The sequence below is a fragment of the Macrosteles quadrilineatus genome, unplaced genomic scaffold, assembly GCF_028750875.1.
Source record: "Macrosteles quadrilineatus isolate MER2022 unplaced genomic scaffold, UCM_ALF_1.0 Scaffold_8__2_contigs__length_117827958, whole genome shotgun sequence".
Lineage (NCBI taxonomy): Eukaryota > Metazoa > Arthropoda > Insecta > Hemiptera > Cicadellidae > Macrosteles > Macrosteles quadrilineatus.
In genome coordinates this window covers 76,606,373-76,622,267 of record NW_026542601.1, presented here as the reverse complement: position 1 = coordinate 76,622,267, position 15,895 = coordinate 76,606,373, and the positions used below count along the sequence as shown (strand labels likewise).

Below are 15,895 nucleotides of genomic sequence, written 5' to 3'. Positions count from 1 at the left end.
TGTCTGAGAAACTTTTATCCAGCCTGAGACGCACAAAGGGAAGTTCTCGGATTTTCGTTAAATTTTAATCACTCGTGTACCAACATAGAGAGAAGGTACCGTACAGAGAGGGAACATGCTTATGGATCAGAGCAACAAGTCGGCTCATATGGAAAAACCATAGGCTTTTGGCTTTCTGGTATTTAGTGTACAGGAAACATACTTGTGTCGAGCAAGGAAGAGTTGAAGTAAAGTACATGCTAGACACCACTTAAAAGTGTACTATTGAATTTTCCTCTGTACCTTATTTCTCTGCGACCAACATCTATTTGAATGAACCCTCCGAACCTAACATGGAAATTAAAGACACCATCAAGGCCATTAAATTCAGCTTTTAGAAATTAAGTAAATTATATTGTCGTTCCACATGCGTGTTTGCTTACGATATATTTAAAGTGCTTTATGTTTGTTGTCTTCACCTTATTCATACAAAATGGTGTATAATCTAACTAATATTTAGAATGCTTGTTTGCAGATATGTCTTGATTTTATTGTAGGCCTTAAAAATTCAATACACATCTGGGTGTTCCTTTTAGCAATGAAGTAAACATTGAGCACAATGCATTTTGATTATGATAGGTGTGGGTAAGTATGAATTTTCTACTGTTTATGAACCTGGATGGTTGTTTTTCATTGGATAAATTCCAATGATACCTATTAAGAAAAGGACAAATTTTAATTTATTAAAGTTTTAGATTTAATTTGGTTAAAACGGAGAGCTGCTGCCTAAAAACCACAAATTTTTATGACCGAGAGAGGATGACCTGCTATGACAGCAGGCCAAAGGTAGACACATTCTGAATGTGGAAGCCTTCAGGGGAATGGGGAATTCATAAGCTCCCAGCTCTACCCCCCCTGCAGCCTCAAACCAACTTTTTCCCCCTTTCCGAATCCCGCCTACATAAGAGAAATATGAGCTAGGTAGGCCTACTGCATATGAAAACTACTAGAATAATGTTTTTACATAACCATTGACTAGAAATAGGTACTGTAGATTGCTATTTCCACTTATTCTTTTATTCTTTTATATTCTTGTCAGAAGAGCCGAAACTCCCCGACACACCCGGTACCTATTACATAACGATATATTTCCACACCTATTTCCACTCCACACGCACCTGTTCATTTAGTCCAAGACAGGCATTTTGCGGTGGGACACACGGGAGGGACGATGGCTAACATAGTGTCAGCGTTCGCCGCTAGAACCACTAATTTGAAAAATTAAAATTAATTGGTTAATTAGTTAATTTTATAGTTTTAGCAAATTTCTTTTTAAAATAAAGCAAAATCTTTGACAAAAAGTTAATGTTTAAGTTAAGTTGAAACCTCCTGAATACGAGTCCGATATGCGCTACCTACTATGCCACGAACGCCGCTGGAATCACATCGTCTCGTTACGGTAATCGTGTTGCCTCAAGAGAAAACATTTTTTTTTTTTATGGGGAGGAGGTAAAAATGCATTTACGCACACTGAGGTGAGGTGCTCAATGGCCACTCAGTCGTGCCGGACTCCCGCGGGCTCATTGTCCCCGGACTACCGGCTAAAAAACCCCCTCGTCTCCTAGGACACTAGCCTGGAACTGTTTCGCACATTACTTCGGGCTAGGCCTTTTATACTACGCCCCTAGGGCTTTCCTTCTGGTTTCCTCAGAAAACTAAGGCCGATCGAGGTCGACCTTCTTATCCCGAAGTATGGCTTTGACGAACTGCTTTACACAGTTCCAGTTTCCTTCCCCCTGTATCATAGCTCCAACGATGTTGTCGGGAGTAATGTCGACGCCGATCTCGGAGATCAAGGAGGCTCGGCGGACATGCCACCTGTCGCAGAAGAAGAAGGTACCGGTATGCTCAGCCGTGTCTGCAATGCCTGGACAGTACATACAGTCTGAGCTGGCAGCCTTCCCCATTCTGTGCATAAAGGCCCGAAAGTACCCGTGACCCGAAAAAAATTGAGTCAAGTAACCTCACCATGCTCCCGTTCCACCCATAGTCGGATGCTAGGAATGAGCCTGGCGGTCCAACGTCCCCGAGACTCGGCTTCCCATTCACGCTGCCAGCGGTCGAAACTGCGGTTGCGTTCTTCTCTGGCAGCAGTCTCTCTATCTACTTCAGGTCTCCTGCGGTAGATCGCCTGTCGCTCCCTCGCGAGATGAAAGACGGGGATGACACTGGCAATCACCATGACTGCAGGCTCGGAAACTGTGCGGTAAGCGGAAGCAACTCGCAAGGCACCTCGACGCTGAACACGGGAGAGCCTGTCACGGAAGACACGCCTCTCCAGCACGTGGGCCCAGATTTCAGCGCCGTACAAGAGTACTGATTGGACGGCAGACATCAGAGTAGGCGGCGATTTTTTCCGACTACTAGACACCATATGAAAATAATAATTTTAGTTTACAAATATCAAACTTTGAGGTTCCTATTAATTATTTTTAATTAATTTTTCTAACTTAACGAATAAAAATGTGAATCCTCAATTCTGGGGGGCTAAGCCCCCCCCCTTTAGCCGCCACTGCCTATAATGTGACAAATTAATTCACACAATTATGTATAATATATTCAGAAATATGCCTACATGCTAAAGTTCTAAAAGTAATCTTTACATTATTAAAATGCAGTACAATTAATTGAAAATAACTGCAGTGCATATGATTATGATTACGTATTGAATTCCGTTTCCAACATGAAAAGGGAAAACTGCAAAATTGTGAGTTATACCGTTTTCCAAAATTTGTGTTCAGGGGGTTTTTTTAAAAACTCAAAATGTATCATGGTTTTACAGGCAAAGTAAATCGACAAATTATTGAACAACCATTACAAAGATTATTGATCGACAAAGATTATCATTATTTCATAATAAAATTGTGTCTCATGGTAAAAGTTTAAGGCACCCCTTTAAGGAAACAGAAAAAAAACTGCTTGTCGTCTACAGCTATATGATTAGCTGGACAGCTGGAATATTTATTTACAATCACTGGCACAGCTGCAGACGAAAAACATAACCTAAAAACCTGATACACGGCGCAAGCCCGTTAAGTTTATACATTTCTTGACGAGCCCTTCTTTTAATTTAATTATATCAGAAGATAAAAGAGAATTGTCTTAAATTGTCTTTCTTCCCTTCCTCTGTAACACTATGAGAAATGTGGTTCTTTTTACGTTACTCATGGGTTCTAATTATATACACCGTTTCTTCTGGACTCTATATTGCACTTATCAATTTACATTACAAATTTGATTACTTAACGGATTGGTTTTGTAATGATTTTGAGACAATTAATGACGTTTACGACTATATCATAGGTAAGTAGCCATTATCTGTTTCTCTTCCCGTAAAGAAGGCATAATCATTATACAACCTTATAGATAATAGGGAGCTCTTTGGCTGTGTCCTCCTAGCTCCATATTTTCCCATTATGTAAATAAGAGAATGTTCAATTAGTTACTCGGTTTCATCCTTAGGTATTAAGCATAAAATAAAATAAATTTAAAAACCTTCATCTTCATCTGACAATGTTTAATAGCCTATTGTTCTGTAAACTTACCAAATAAGGTAACCCAAATTACACCAGCTAGCCTAACTATTTCCAAGCAAACATTTGCTCACATTGTAATGTATTATTGAAAATTATTACATTAGGTACTATTTCTCTTATAGTGGGGGCTGGGACGGCTGGCTGTGTTTTGGCCGCTAGGTTGTCAGAAGACCCGACAGTGAACATTTTGGTGATTGAGGCTGGTGGTCGACCATCGGCTCTCTTAGACATCCCCATTGCTGCTCCAATGCTGCAAAAAACACCATATGATTGGCAATTTTATACTGAGCCGCAGCAAAATGCCTGTCTTGGACTCAATGAACAGGTGCGTGGAAATAGCAATCTACAGTTCTTGTCAATGGTTATACATAAAAAAAAATATCCTAAATTAATTTTTTTTTATCTTAATAACCATGCCTCTTCTTATGACTAGTATTAGTTAATTTATGAGTTAGTAAATTTATTATGAACAAGATTTAGCATTGTTCTTTTTTAATTGAAGATTCTATATTAAGTTTTTTTTTTCTTTTTAAATGAGACATCATTCGATTAATTTCTCCAGAAATATTAGACCTAAAGTTAGTTTCTTTTTCAGTACAATTGCTTACCTGGCCACTAACAAGTCTATAGGCCTTAACTTATCTTGCGAGACTGTTATAGACTAACTTATCTCTTAGAGTTTCTGTAAGAAAATTTTTTGGCTTATGCTACTTGTAGCTTCTAACTAATAGGCTACATTTATTTCCTATGATGTAAGAAATAAAATACAAGTTATTATACAGTTCTGGTATGTATTAAAGGCTTATCAATAATTTTGCTTATCATAATCCTATACTAAACAACAACTAATTGTGTTCCAGCGCAGCCCGTGGCCCCGAGGTAAAGTGGTGGGGGGTACAAGCAGACTCAACTACCTTGTCTACCTGCGTGGTCACGTAGCAGACTATGACAGCTGGGTCAGTCCCGACTGTCAGCACTGGAGTCGAAATGAGATACGCAGCTATTTTAAACGGGCAGAACGTCAGTTGGGCCAATACGCCAACGACTGTAAGTGCTCTTATAAGCTACTTAACTAATAAATTTTTATAATTTATGAAAACTTTAGATAGACATAACTTATGATAGATTATAACTCAATCATTATCTGCAATAGAAACATTAAGTTAGGCCTATTATCCGTACAGTATAGCAAATATGTGGTGTAAAGAAAAAATATCAATTCAGAACTAAGGTTTGTCATTAAATTTTGGATTTTTTAAAGTCTTTGTACATTATAATACATTTTTGGTCATAAATAATCTTAAAAATAACTCTTTCACTCTCATACTACTTTTAGTGTATAAAGTAACGAAAGTTGCCACCAGTGTTAGCGTTATGCTCTGGTGATCTTGAAAGTATTTTCCAGCTGTGTTTCACTCCACCCTTGGCTCTATACCAGTGTCAGACTTACTGCATACGTCTGGTATGATGGACGGGCTTCTAGGCGCAGGAGAGGAACTTGGATACAAGATTGGAGATCTTAACAGTGGAGAAACTCGGTTTAAAGGTAATTTTTCAACAAGAGACAATTTTTAAATTAGTTCAAAACCACCATCAGAGTTAGCCTTGGAACCTTTGGCTATATTTTTTCTTTTGTGTGTTTCAATATTTTTGTATGTTGGGAAAGAAAAAAGTTTAATCTTGTAATTTCTTAGGTTTATAGTTTGGGTTGTAGAGTGGGATAACTTATCCCATCTCCATTTAAAAGTTGGAGCTTTGACTATAAATAACTTCTTGATCGGCACTATCAAAGTGTTTTGTAGCTAGTTGAAGACTGACAATTGACGTACCTCAACATTGTACCATTCATTGTACCAATTGACAATTATGGTGAATCGAGCCACCAAAAGAGTTTGAAAGACATGCAAATGAACGTTTGGGATAAGGACATACACAATGATACAGCTCTAAGGGTATAATTAATTGTAGAATGGCCTATAAGGTCATAGTTTTGGGTTTTGCAGTATAGCGTAGGTAGACTTCCACGATAAATTGACATAGTGTTGCGGTATAAAGTGATCCCATATGTCCTACCTTATATTCATATTCTGTCATAATATTTCATTTTGTCTCTTAAGAATTGTTTAACAGCAGTGACAAGTCTTCGTTCGCTCCATTCCACTCTGCCTCTACCTCTAGTACTTTTATAGTTTCATGCGATGCCAGTCGGGCAACCAACAGCAATGATCCCATGAAACAAAGCTCAAACTTTGACAAACTGGTTGAATCAACTTTTTCTTACTACAGTTACCTGACAAAGTGGGCTTCCTTGCACTGGTTATAGCTCGCCAAGTAGCTAACTGTTGTATTTACTTACTTTTGACCCACTCTAATTGTTTTTTGCCGCAATCCAGTACACCAACCAAACAACTGAAAACAGTGTGCGTTTATTAGGCACGTAATACCTTTACGCTTGAAAATAAGTTGGCAACACTTAAAGATCATACTACTACGATCAGCAAGTGTGGTGTTTTCTATTTCGTTCAACGCTTGGATTTAACCTGACCTAAAAACGTGTTGTATAGTTTTTGGAAGACTAATTATTTTTATGCTTTATAGTAACTGTAGGAAAAATATAATGTGTAATGCGAGTGCAAAGTGTCACTATTCGCCCAATAGGAGTTGGAGAAGTTTTGCAGAGACTATGTGCAAAAACCATGGCTTTTGTAACAGGTGACGATGTTCAAGAAATATGTGGATCTGACCAACTCTGCGCCGGAACGAAAGCTGGAATAGAAAGTGCTATACATGCTATGACGGACCTATTCAATGAAAAGAACCAAAATTGTATTTTACTTGTAGATGCTTCAAATGCGTTCAACGCCTTGAGCAGGCCTTTAACTCTGTGGAATGCTAGGGTGCTTTGGCCTCGTTGCGCTCGTTTCCTATTCAATACATACCAAGGCTATGCAACCATTATGTTTAGAGGAAGCAATAAAATCATCCTTAGTCAAGAAGGAACCACTCAGGGAGACCCTTTAGGCATGCTAATGTATGCAATTGGCATATTACCTCTGGTAAAAAAACTAAAAAGCCTAAATTGGAAGCAAAACTGGTACGCTGATGATTCTGCATGTTTCGGTGAAATACTTAAAGTTAGAGAATGGTTTAACGCTTTACGTGTTGAAGGGCCAAAATGGGGGTATTACCCAGAACCCAAGAAAAGTGTATTGATAGTAAAACCTGAATATAAAGAAAAAGCAGAAGAAATTTTCAGAGACCTACAAGTGAAAATTGTAACATCGTACAGGTTTTTAGGGGGTATTATTGGTAGCTCAGAAGAAAAGAAGGAATTCGTGAAAGAAAAAGTAAAAAAATGGGTTGATTGTGTAAAGAAATTTGGCATAGCTGCACATAAAAGTCCTCAAGCAGCGTATACTGCCTTTACTAAGTCATTACAAAATGAATGGGCATTTCTCCAAAGAGTAACAGAGGGATTTAGTGAAGAATACGAAGACTTAAAAACTGCCATACATCGCCATTTCACTCCCAACCTTTTCGAACAAGAGATTTCTGAACTTGAACATGACTTGTTCTCTCTCCCTACTCGTTTTGGAGGCTTAAATATTCAGGACCCGACAAAGAACGATGGTATTTCATTTAAAACATCAAAACAATGCACAGAAAAATTAATATTAGCCATTAAAAATGGACAACCATTAAAGATTAATGATCATGTATCAACACTACAAGATGTAAAAAAGAAGAGAAAACTAGAAAAAGACACGTTGGCTAAAGCAAATAATGAACGAATTATGGAATTACTTCCTGAAAGTCAAAAGAAGCCAATAATTAGAATTGTAGCAGGGAATACTAGCCAATGGTTAACTGTGACACCATGTGCATCTGATCATACGGATTTGTCCCCGGATCAATTCAGAGATGCTTTGTCAATTTGCTATGGCCGCACACTAAGAAATTTACCAATACAATGTGATGGTTGTGATCAACCTATGAATCTTACACATGCATTAAATTGTAAAAAAGGAGGATTGATCAAACATGGGCATGATCAACATCGAGACCACTGTGCTGCGATAGCAAATATGGCCTGGAAAGGGGTTGAAGTCGAGCCTATTATGAGAGAAGCTGACCCTGCAAACAATGTGCCTGCTTTAAAAGCTGATTTTAAAGTTAATGGTATTTGGGAGGCTGAGAGAGTAGCGTTTTTTGATAATCGCATTGTTAATGCTGACGCTCCCTCTTACGCCAACCAAGAATTGGGAACAATATCTCGAAACCATGCCGTTCAGAAACACAATAAATATGACAAAGCAGCCGAAGACATCAGAGGAAGCTTCACACCATTAATATGTTCCACGGAAGGAGTCCCCCACAAAGAATATGAAGCGTTTCAGAGGAGAACAAGCGAAGCCCTGGCTGTAAAATGGAGAAAACCATACTCCCAAATTATCGGATGGTTGAGGATCCAAAGCCAGCTTTCCATCATTCGAGCAGTTTCGCTAAGGCTACAGGGAACTAGACGAAAAATTCGAAGCATTCAATTTGAAGATGGTGCCGCAATTCCCCCATTGCTCTATTGAACTTCATTTTATTTTTTTTTAACATTTATATTTGATTGAAAATCATAGTCATATGTTGAATTGTTTGAAATGTATAAATAAAGTTTTATTGTTTGGGTCACTTGGCACACTAGTTACACAAATAACTATTGTTAATTTAGTTCTATCAATATTATCTCCCTGAAGTTATAAAAATTGTAAATAATGTATAGGCCTAGGTAATTTTGGTGCTAAAAAGTAAAAACATCAATACTGACAATATTGATCAAAAACATCGATGCCATCAAGTATCGGTGGATTTCCATCGATGTCAAAAATATTGAATATCGGCCTTAAAATATCAATATTTCCGATGTAGGCCTATTGATTATCGATACCAAACACTAGCCTATGTCAAAGTATGTATCCAGTTCATTCTCTTATTGGTTTTGTGATTCCTTCTCTTATTATTGGAATTTTAAGTGTAACATCTATTTTTACATAATGAAAATGCAACTAATAACAGTGAAATCAATTAAATGTAAATATTAAATCCATACTTTGTTTGTCTAAGAAAGTAATTATTTCAAACACCTTATTTATTTACAGGAGGGTTTATGGCTACTCAGTCCACCACTAAAGATGGTTCAAGGTTCAGTGCTGATAAACTTTTAATCGGAAGAAACAATGTGAAGATCCTGCCTTATACTCAAGTCACAAAGGTAGGATGACACAAAAGATAGAAAGATTAAGATAGGTATTAAGATTAAGGTTAGGTCAAATCTTGATGTTTATCCAATGAATTAATATCCATTTATCATTTCAAACTGTTTATATATCTTTATATTTTAGTTGAGTGTGTTAACATAGCTTTTGCCGTTTACCTATAATCATCAATCTTAACAATTTTGGAACATGTTATACTGTTTTATAGGTGCTGCTGAGGCGCAATTTTGAGGCATACGGAGTCCGAGCTGTCCGCCATGGTCACCGCCTGACCTTGCGTGCCCGCAGGGAAGTTATCCTGTCTGCTGGCACGGTCGGAAGCCCCCACCTCCTGCTGCTCTCTGGGATTGGTCCTGCAAAACACCTCCAAGAGCTTGGCGTAGGTGCTATAAGTAGTAATGATTGCAAAACTTAAAATGAAATATCTCTCCTCTTTGTTTGAGAGAGGTCTACAATATAAAAACAGTTCTCATCGTCTAAGAGGGCTTTACAGCTGAACTCCAACTATCCAAACTGGAACTATTGGAATAGCCGACAATTGCTTACAGAAAGAATTAAAGAAAGTTAAAACCACAGTAATAAAAATTGTTTTTAAAGAAGGCAAAAGCCATGATAACAGCCAAATCCAATACCTCTCTCACGGCCCTGTAGACTTCATCATTGTCTCCCGTGATCGTGGGAAAATATTTAATACATCCCACAATCGTGTAGACATCATCGTCGTCTCTCACGGTCACAGAATCATCGTCATGGTTTCCGTAATCACGGCCAAATCTTGAATATCTCCCGCGCCCGTATAGACGTGATCATCCCGTCTCGCAGTCATGGCTCTAAATCACCTTGTCACCCGCATTGTAGCAAATTGTAATTCTGTGATTGTTTTGTTCTAACAAATCATTAATTTAAGGTGGAGTTGAAGGTATGATATTGTAAAATTTTAAATTGAATAAGCTATCTTTAGCCTAAATCATAAAAATATAAAGAACAGAACAAGAAATTGCTTTGAACCTTTTCTATTGTTAAACTAGCAACCTTCTCACTCAGCCAAAGAAAATGTCTAAGTTTGTTTTGACACAGGGAATTAAGTGGAAAGACTACATACAATTTTCAACTCTCTCATATTTGCAGAAGCATCCCTCAAGACATTCTTTTACATTACAGATCACAGTGGCAGTAGACCTTCCTGTAGGAGGGAATCTGCAGGACCATGTGGCTACAGGACTGGACCTGGTAGTGACCAATCAGAGTTCTCCATTGTCCTGGCAGACCGTTGTCAATCCATGGAACCCCATCAGCTACTTGCTGGGACAAGGTGTGTCAGAAATATAAGTATGATACCCAAATTCATTTCTGAATGGTTACAAAAAGATTTTTTTTTTGCAATAAACTGTTTCTTAGCGTTGCTACCCACATAGTAATGCTGGTCTTTTAGCGCCATAGGTATCTTTAAAAAAATTTAGGTTAAGAGTCTTCTTCACCCTTGCGAAAACAATAAAAACACGCCTTGGACGTCCCTCGCCCCGGATGGGACGCGTAAAGATATAATGTTAAAACCTTTTCTCGTACAGATTAATGTTGGTTCTAGGGCTCTCATACACGATATATCCAAGAAAATCAATGTTATAAGTACAAAAAAATCTTAAAGTAACGCAAATTGAGTCACTTTTAAACACTGATAAAACTAATTATTTTTTCATTTTCAATTTATTAAGGTATAAGAGTTATATTATAACTATTCAACTACATTGATACCAAATTAAAAGAAAATCTGTTGAAAAACAGCGTCCAAAACTGGGGACGAAATAAACATGTTTTGTCGGATGCTACTGTGCTACTAGCCTTTAACAAAACTTGGCTCAGGCGGCAGATGAATCACTGACGTGTCGATTTAGTAGTCGTGTGTTTACTATGTTTTCAGAATATCGCGCATAATGACCCCTTGCTACCCGCCCGTCCTCAAAACCTTCCCCACAAGGCCATATCCTCAAAACGCAACTGCACCGGGGGTGAAGAAGACTCTTAATAAGATCTAATAAATAATATTTATCAAAAAGCATTACTGCCATGAGTGCCATGCAAGACTTACGATGCTAAGTAAAGTGGCTAGAGTAGCTTGCCCTCAGATGCCTGGACAACCAAACATTTGAGCAGCAATGTTATATTTACTTGTAGACCAACTATTGATGTATGCTAAACATGTTTGATTCCACAGGTCCAATGACCCACCCAGGCTGTGAGGTGGTGGGGATGGTGAACACTCTGGGTCGTACAGATGAACTGCCCGACCTTCAGTTCATGGCTCTGCCCGGTGGGTTGTCCAGCGATGCTGGAGTAGTGCTCAAGAGGGTGATGGGCATCACGGACAAGGTAGGCCTAAGATAGGCAGTAGTGTTTAAGGCTAAAGCCGGTTCTTCCAAGGCGCGGAAGCAGAGTGCGTGGAGAAGCGATTTTCCGCTCGTCCAGTGGCAGTCTGCTCCACTTCTAGGAAAATGCTACCATTACATTACCTAAGGCAAGTGGAGATTGGACCGCGCTTCCACGCCTTGGAAAACCCAGATTAAAATATAATGTAGGCTGGCAATCTCTTATGTGGGAACTGTATTTATATTGTAGTACTATTTTAAGGTTTTCCGACCATATTCCGTGATCAATTAGGTATTTCTCTGTTTCAGCTGTGGAGGGAATATTTTGCAGAGTTGGTTGGTACTCCTGTGGCCACACTGCTGCCAACCCTGTTGCACCCTCACAGTCGGGGTTGTATCAAGCTGAGGTCCAAAAACCCTAACGACCCTCCAGTCATTGACCCCAGGTATCTCAGTGACCCGAGGGACGTGCAGGTTCTTATTAGAGGTAAGATTTTTAATTTTTGTATGTTAAAATCTAAAATTTAATTAAGCTGAAAGTAGTGATTTATATATTTTACAAGTTGCATTTAATGCCGAATAGGTAATGCAAAATTGTTTTCACCACACTATGATGTTTTTAGCTGTTTTACATACGTTAATTGGTGATGAATGTTACGTTTTGCTGGCCATGCTGTCATCGTCATTTGGGGACCGAGCAGGTTTTTACATCCCTAGGGCCGCAAAATCAGCTGTCCGCTTAACTTTCTTAAAACATTAATGCATATTAAATACACAATCAGTATCCATAGCATTGCAAAAGAATTGTTTTACTGTCACCGTTGCCTAGCAACTATTTAGTATTATTTTTGCTGATTCCTAAATTTATTTCTTCACATAACCTTAGATTATAGTGTGCATTATTATCATAGTAAATAGTGGTAGTAGGTTATAGTGTGGTGAAAAATAGCGTTCGTACCACGGACCGAAATGGTTTTGCAGCTTTCGATCATTTTAAGTTCTCAACTTTGTCTCGAACTTAAAAACTATCTTGAGCCGGCAAAACCTCATTTTTGGCCCTAGGTACGAAATATACTATTTCGTCATACTGCAGCAAAAACTGCCGTTTTTAATGCATGCGTTGCGGGTCTAAAGTAGTATTTTTACTCTCTAGGGAGTAAAAATCAGCTGTTGTAAACAGTTGTAAATTTTGCAAATAACCTTAGTAATTCTCCTTATGAGTCACTTTAGGCCCTAGTGATGAAATATACTATTGTGTGTATGAAGTAACCTAGAAAATAGAAAGGAAGCTGTAAAAATAAGCAAAGCAGATGCTATGCAAAATTATTTGCCACACTTAAAGTAGAGCTGACATTTGATCTTAAAAGAATTTTAAATTAGCACGCGTCTGCATTTTATTTTTAAATTATTGGATACTTAGGTAAACGGTGTTTAAACATTTTTTTCCTATGGCAAATTACTTTATGTTTTACTGTTATCATGATTTTTTCAACCCACTTTCTCTGATTATTTGGACATTTGTTACAAATCCAATATTGACTGTAACTATACAATATTAAATATCAATATTCTATAACTATGCCCAGTTTAAACAGAAGTTTTAAAACTCATATAAATAAATAAATTCACACTTATTGCAGAAAGTAAAGACCCATATCATTGTGTGTAAAGATCCAAAATGAATGAAAATGTTGGACTATGTAGTGAATAAGATTAGAGAGACATCTATATCCAGACATAAAAATCTTTGAATTTTTAACAATTAATTTTTTTCTCATACAAGTTGTTGACTTTGCAGGGCTACAACTACTAGTCCAACTGACAGAGACGGAGGCTATGAGGAAGATAGGGGGGATGGTTTGGTCTACCCCCCTCCCCCCTTGTGCTCACCTCCCCCTCTTCACTCCCCCCTACTGGGAGTGTTACGTCCGCCACATCACTGTCACTGCGTACCATTTTGTCGGAACTTGCAGGATGGGCTCGGAAAACGATGCGACCGCAGTTGTTGATCACATGTTGCAGTAAGTTTGATGACTTTTCATTGGTTTGTGATAGGTCAGTAGTGAGTGATGTAGTTTTATGTTTACAGTACTTTTTACATTTTAGATTAAACATAGCCTACTCGTCTATAGATTTGTTCGTCATGCTTATGGATCAGATGGAGATTATTTTAACAATTTTTTAGCAGAAGGTGTTTTGTTGTTTACTGTTTGTTTCCTTTTATTTAACCTATATTAAAACTATTATAACCAATAACCAAATAAAACAATGCTTGTTCTATGGTATTTATTTTTATATAATCAAAGAGTAACCTACAAGTAAAGAAATCCGCCCTTATACATGAGAAGAACGACAACTTTAGCGTACCACAGAGAAGTAAGGTATAGATTTGGGACGACTGTGCACTTTCAGCTCTAGTGTGATGGGCCAGAAAAATACTTGTAGCAAGGAAGAGCCCGAGTGGCGAGCACTGTGCAGGAATTCCTATTGCACTCTTCGTCTACCGAGGACGAGGGGGGTGGTGTTGGTTCTTTCAACTTTATAATAACAAAATTTCTTATTTCCAGAGTTCACAAAACATCCCGACTCCGTGTCGTAGATGCATCAGTAATGCCAACCATGCCGAGCGCAAACATAAATGCAGCTGTGATGATGATAGCGGAGAAAGCAGCCGATTTGATAAAAGCTCATTGGCACCTGCAGTCCCTGCAGGTGTGCCACTTGCAAGATGTGTTCCTCACCAGGCCTACCAACTGCCGTCACCATTAGTAGAGAAATTCACCTCTCATACATAATAATTCCCTATTGTCTTTCCACCAATGCAGGACACTTTGTGGTAATATGTAAACCAAATTTTAAGAACATATAAGACAGCTAAAAATAACCGAAATGGTTAGTGTTTTTAGCTAATTTTATTATTAGTCCAACAATAATTTTTAGGAAAAAACCACTTAAAGTGTGTTAAAGTGATGTATAAAACCTATTTGCAATTGATTGGTTGGCATAATGTTGTGAAAAATAAGTAAACCAAAAAACCTGTAATGTAAGTTGATTACTACTACAATAGATACTAAACAAACATCAGAACAAGCTCTCTATTTTACAACAGGGTGAGAAAACTACATGCAGCTTCCAAAGTCAATAGAAATGGTACACTGGTTCAAATCCTATCTCTCACAAATGGTTTCTGTCAAAGACTTAGTTAAAATTGCATCAAATACTTGAAAATCACTTTCTACTTCAGAAATAGATTTTTAATGAGTTAGTTTTTAACTCCTTGAATAAAAATGAAAAAAATTATGACAATAAAGTTATTGTAATTGTAACTGTGGGTTTGCTAACAAAAATCTCAATTTTTGTAAGTAAGAGGAAATTGCTACATACAACCAGATTCAGTTTCTAATTTGAATTATTTATGCAATAAAACTTTTACTCCATGGTTGCCAAATCTAATTAGTTTTATGAGAAAACTAGAAAGAAAAGAAGTATTAAACTTATCTACTCCAAGTAGATCACAAGTCAAGATTTTAGTTATAAAAATATACTGTATGGGAAATACATAAAAAGAAACTAGGTACTATTTTTATATCAGATTGTATGTCCATAATTAAGATAGGCCTACTCTGAGTGCCTTCAAAATATATTTCATTGAGAAACCTTCATAAAAGTTGTCTATGCATATTTTAAATATTTTTTTTATTTATGTAACACTGTAATGTGAGTTAAGTATTTTTGGCAAATTTCCCATATAGGAAATAAGCTATTTTTAATATGTCTAATGTACATGTGATTATAAAGTTGTCTCTAAATGTTTATGAAAACTTCATAAATCTTTAAATCCAATTAGTTTAAGACCCCTTCAATTTATAACAGTTGTTAAGGCGTGTTTTCCTAGCTGCAGGGTGCGGTGTTGAACCTGTAGAGTCCGCAGAGCACACAATACACAGTGCTACGTCAGAGTGTTTTCCTAGAAATCGTAGGCCAGCGGGGTTCAGACTGCAGGCCGCGTTGACTCACGCAGTCTGCAACGGGATAGCGAGGAGTTTGTGTTATTGTCCAAGTAATTCTACGAGAGAAACTTTAAATCCGCACCCCGCGAAGTCTAGGAAAACACTAGTCCGTCTTTGTCTGCCGTGTGGTCTAAAAATGCATTGAACTACACACCACGCTGAGGAGTAAACCCACTGAGGAAAATGCGCCTTTAATTTTAATGTTTTTGTAACCCATTTCTTAACGTGATATAATCAATGTTCCTAGTGTTGTATAGGATGAACGATGTGTTGGAAAGCCATCCCATCTTAATCTAGTCAATTGTATTCATTGTTTGTTAGGCAATAAATATTATTTATGTAAAAAAATTACTTTAGCGTTTTATTTCTCCCTGAAACAAATTTTTGGACCAGATTTGGGATTATAGGAGGGTTGGGTTTGCTCAATAGCACTCCGCATCCAGGTCCTACAGGGAGAACAGGGGTTCGTTACGATGAGCCCTTAGCCAATCAGCAATCAGCGGTCCATGCAGCTATGTTTAGCAGACAAAAAATCCATCTATCATGGACTGTGCATGAGATGAGGTCAGCGAGTAGTATGTTTTCTGTAGCGATGGGCTTCTGGCCCCAAAAACTTCTCATGCCCTTTGGCCTGGGTCGATTGTATCGATTTGGGCTTAAGGGCGAGGCTAGGAGCGCTT

At 37.8% G+C, this 15,895-nt stretch overlaps 2 protein-coding genes across 2 annotated transcripts; one reads left to right on the top strand and one right to left on the bottom strand.

Annotated features, from left to right (window-relative positions):
- Positions 1–1,993: 1,993 nt before the first annotated feature.
- On the bottom strand, positions 1,994–2,413 carry LOC129000486 (uncharacterized). The gene has a single exon (XM_054427448.1). It carries the CDS (start codon positions 2,411–2,413, stop codon positions 1,994–1,996), a length of 420 nt encoding a protein of 139 aa, XP_054283423.1.
- Positions 2,414–3,117: 704 nt separating this feature from the next.
- LOC129000841 (glucose dehydrogenase [FAD, quinone]-like) lies at positions 3,118–14,264 on the top strand. The gene is made up of 11 exons (XM_054427887.1): positions 3,118–3,342; positions 3,698–3,900; positions 4,436–4,622; positions 4,981–5,121; positions 8,726–8,838; positions 9,051–9,221; positions 10,004–10,154; positions 11,055–11,209; positions 11,515–11,692; positions 13,004–13,226; positions 13,773–14,264. Exons 1-11 carry the CDS (start codon positions 3,183–3,185, stop codon positions 13,972–13,974), a joined length of 1,884 nt encoding a protein of 627 aa, XP_054283862.1. The 5' UTR covers positions 3,118–3,182; the 3' UTR covers positions 13,975–14,264.
- The last annotated feature ends 1,631 nt before the right edge of the window (positions 14,265–15,895 follow it).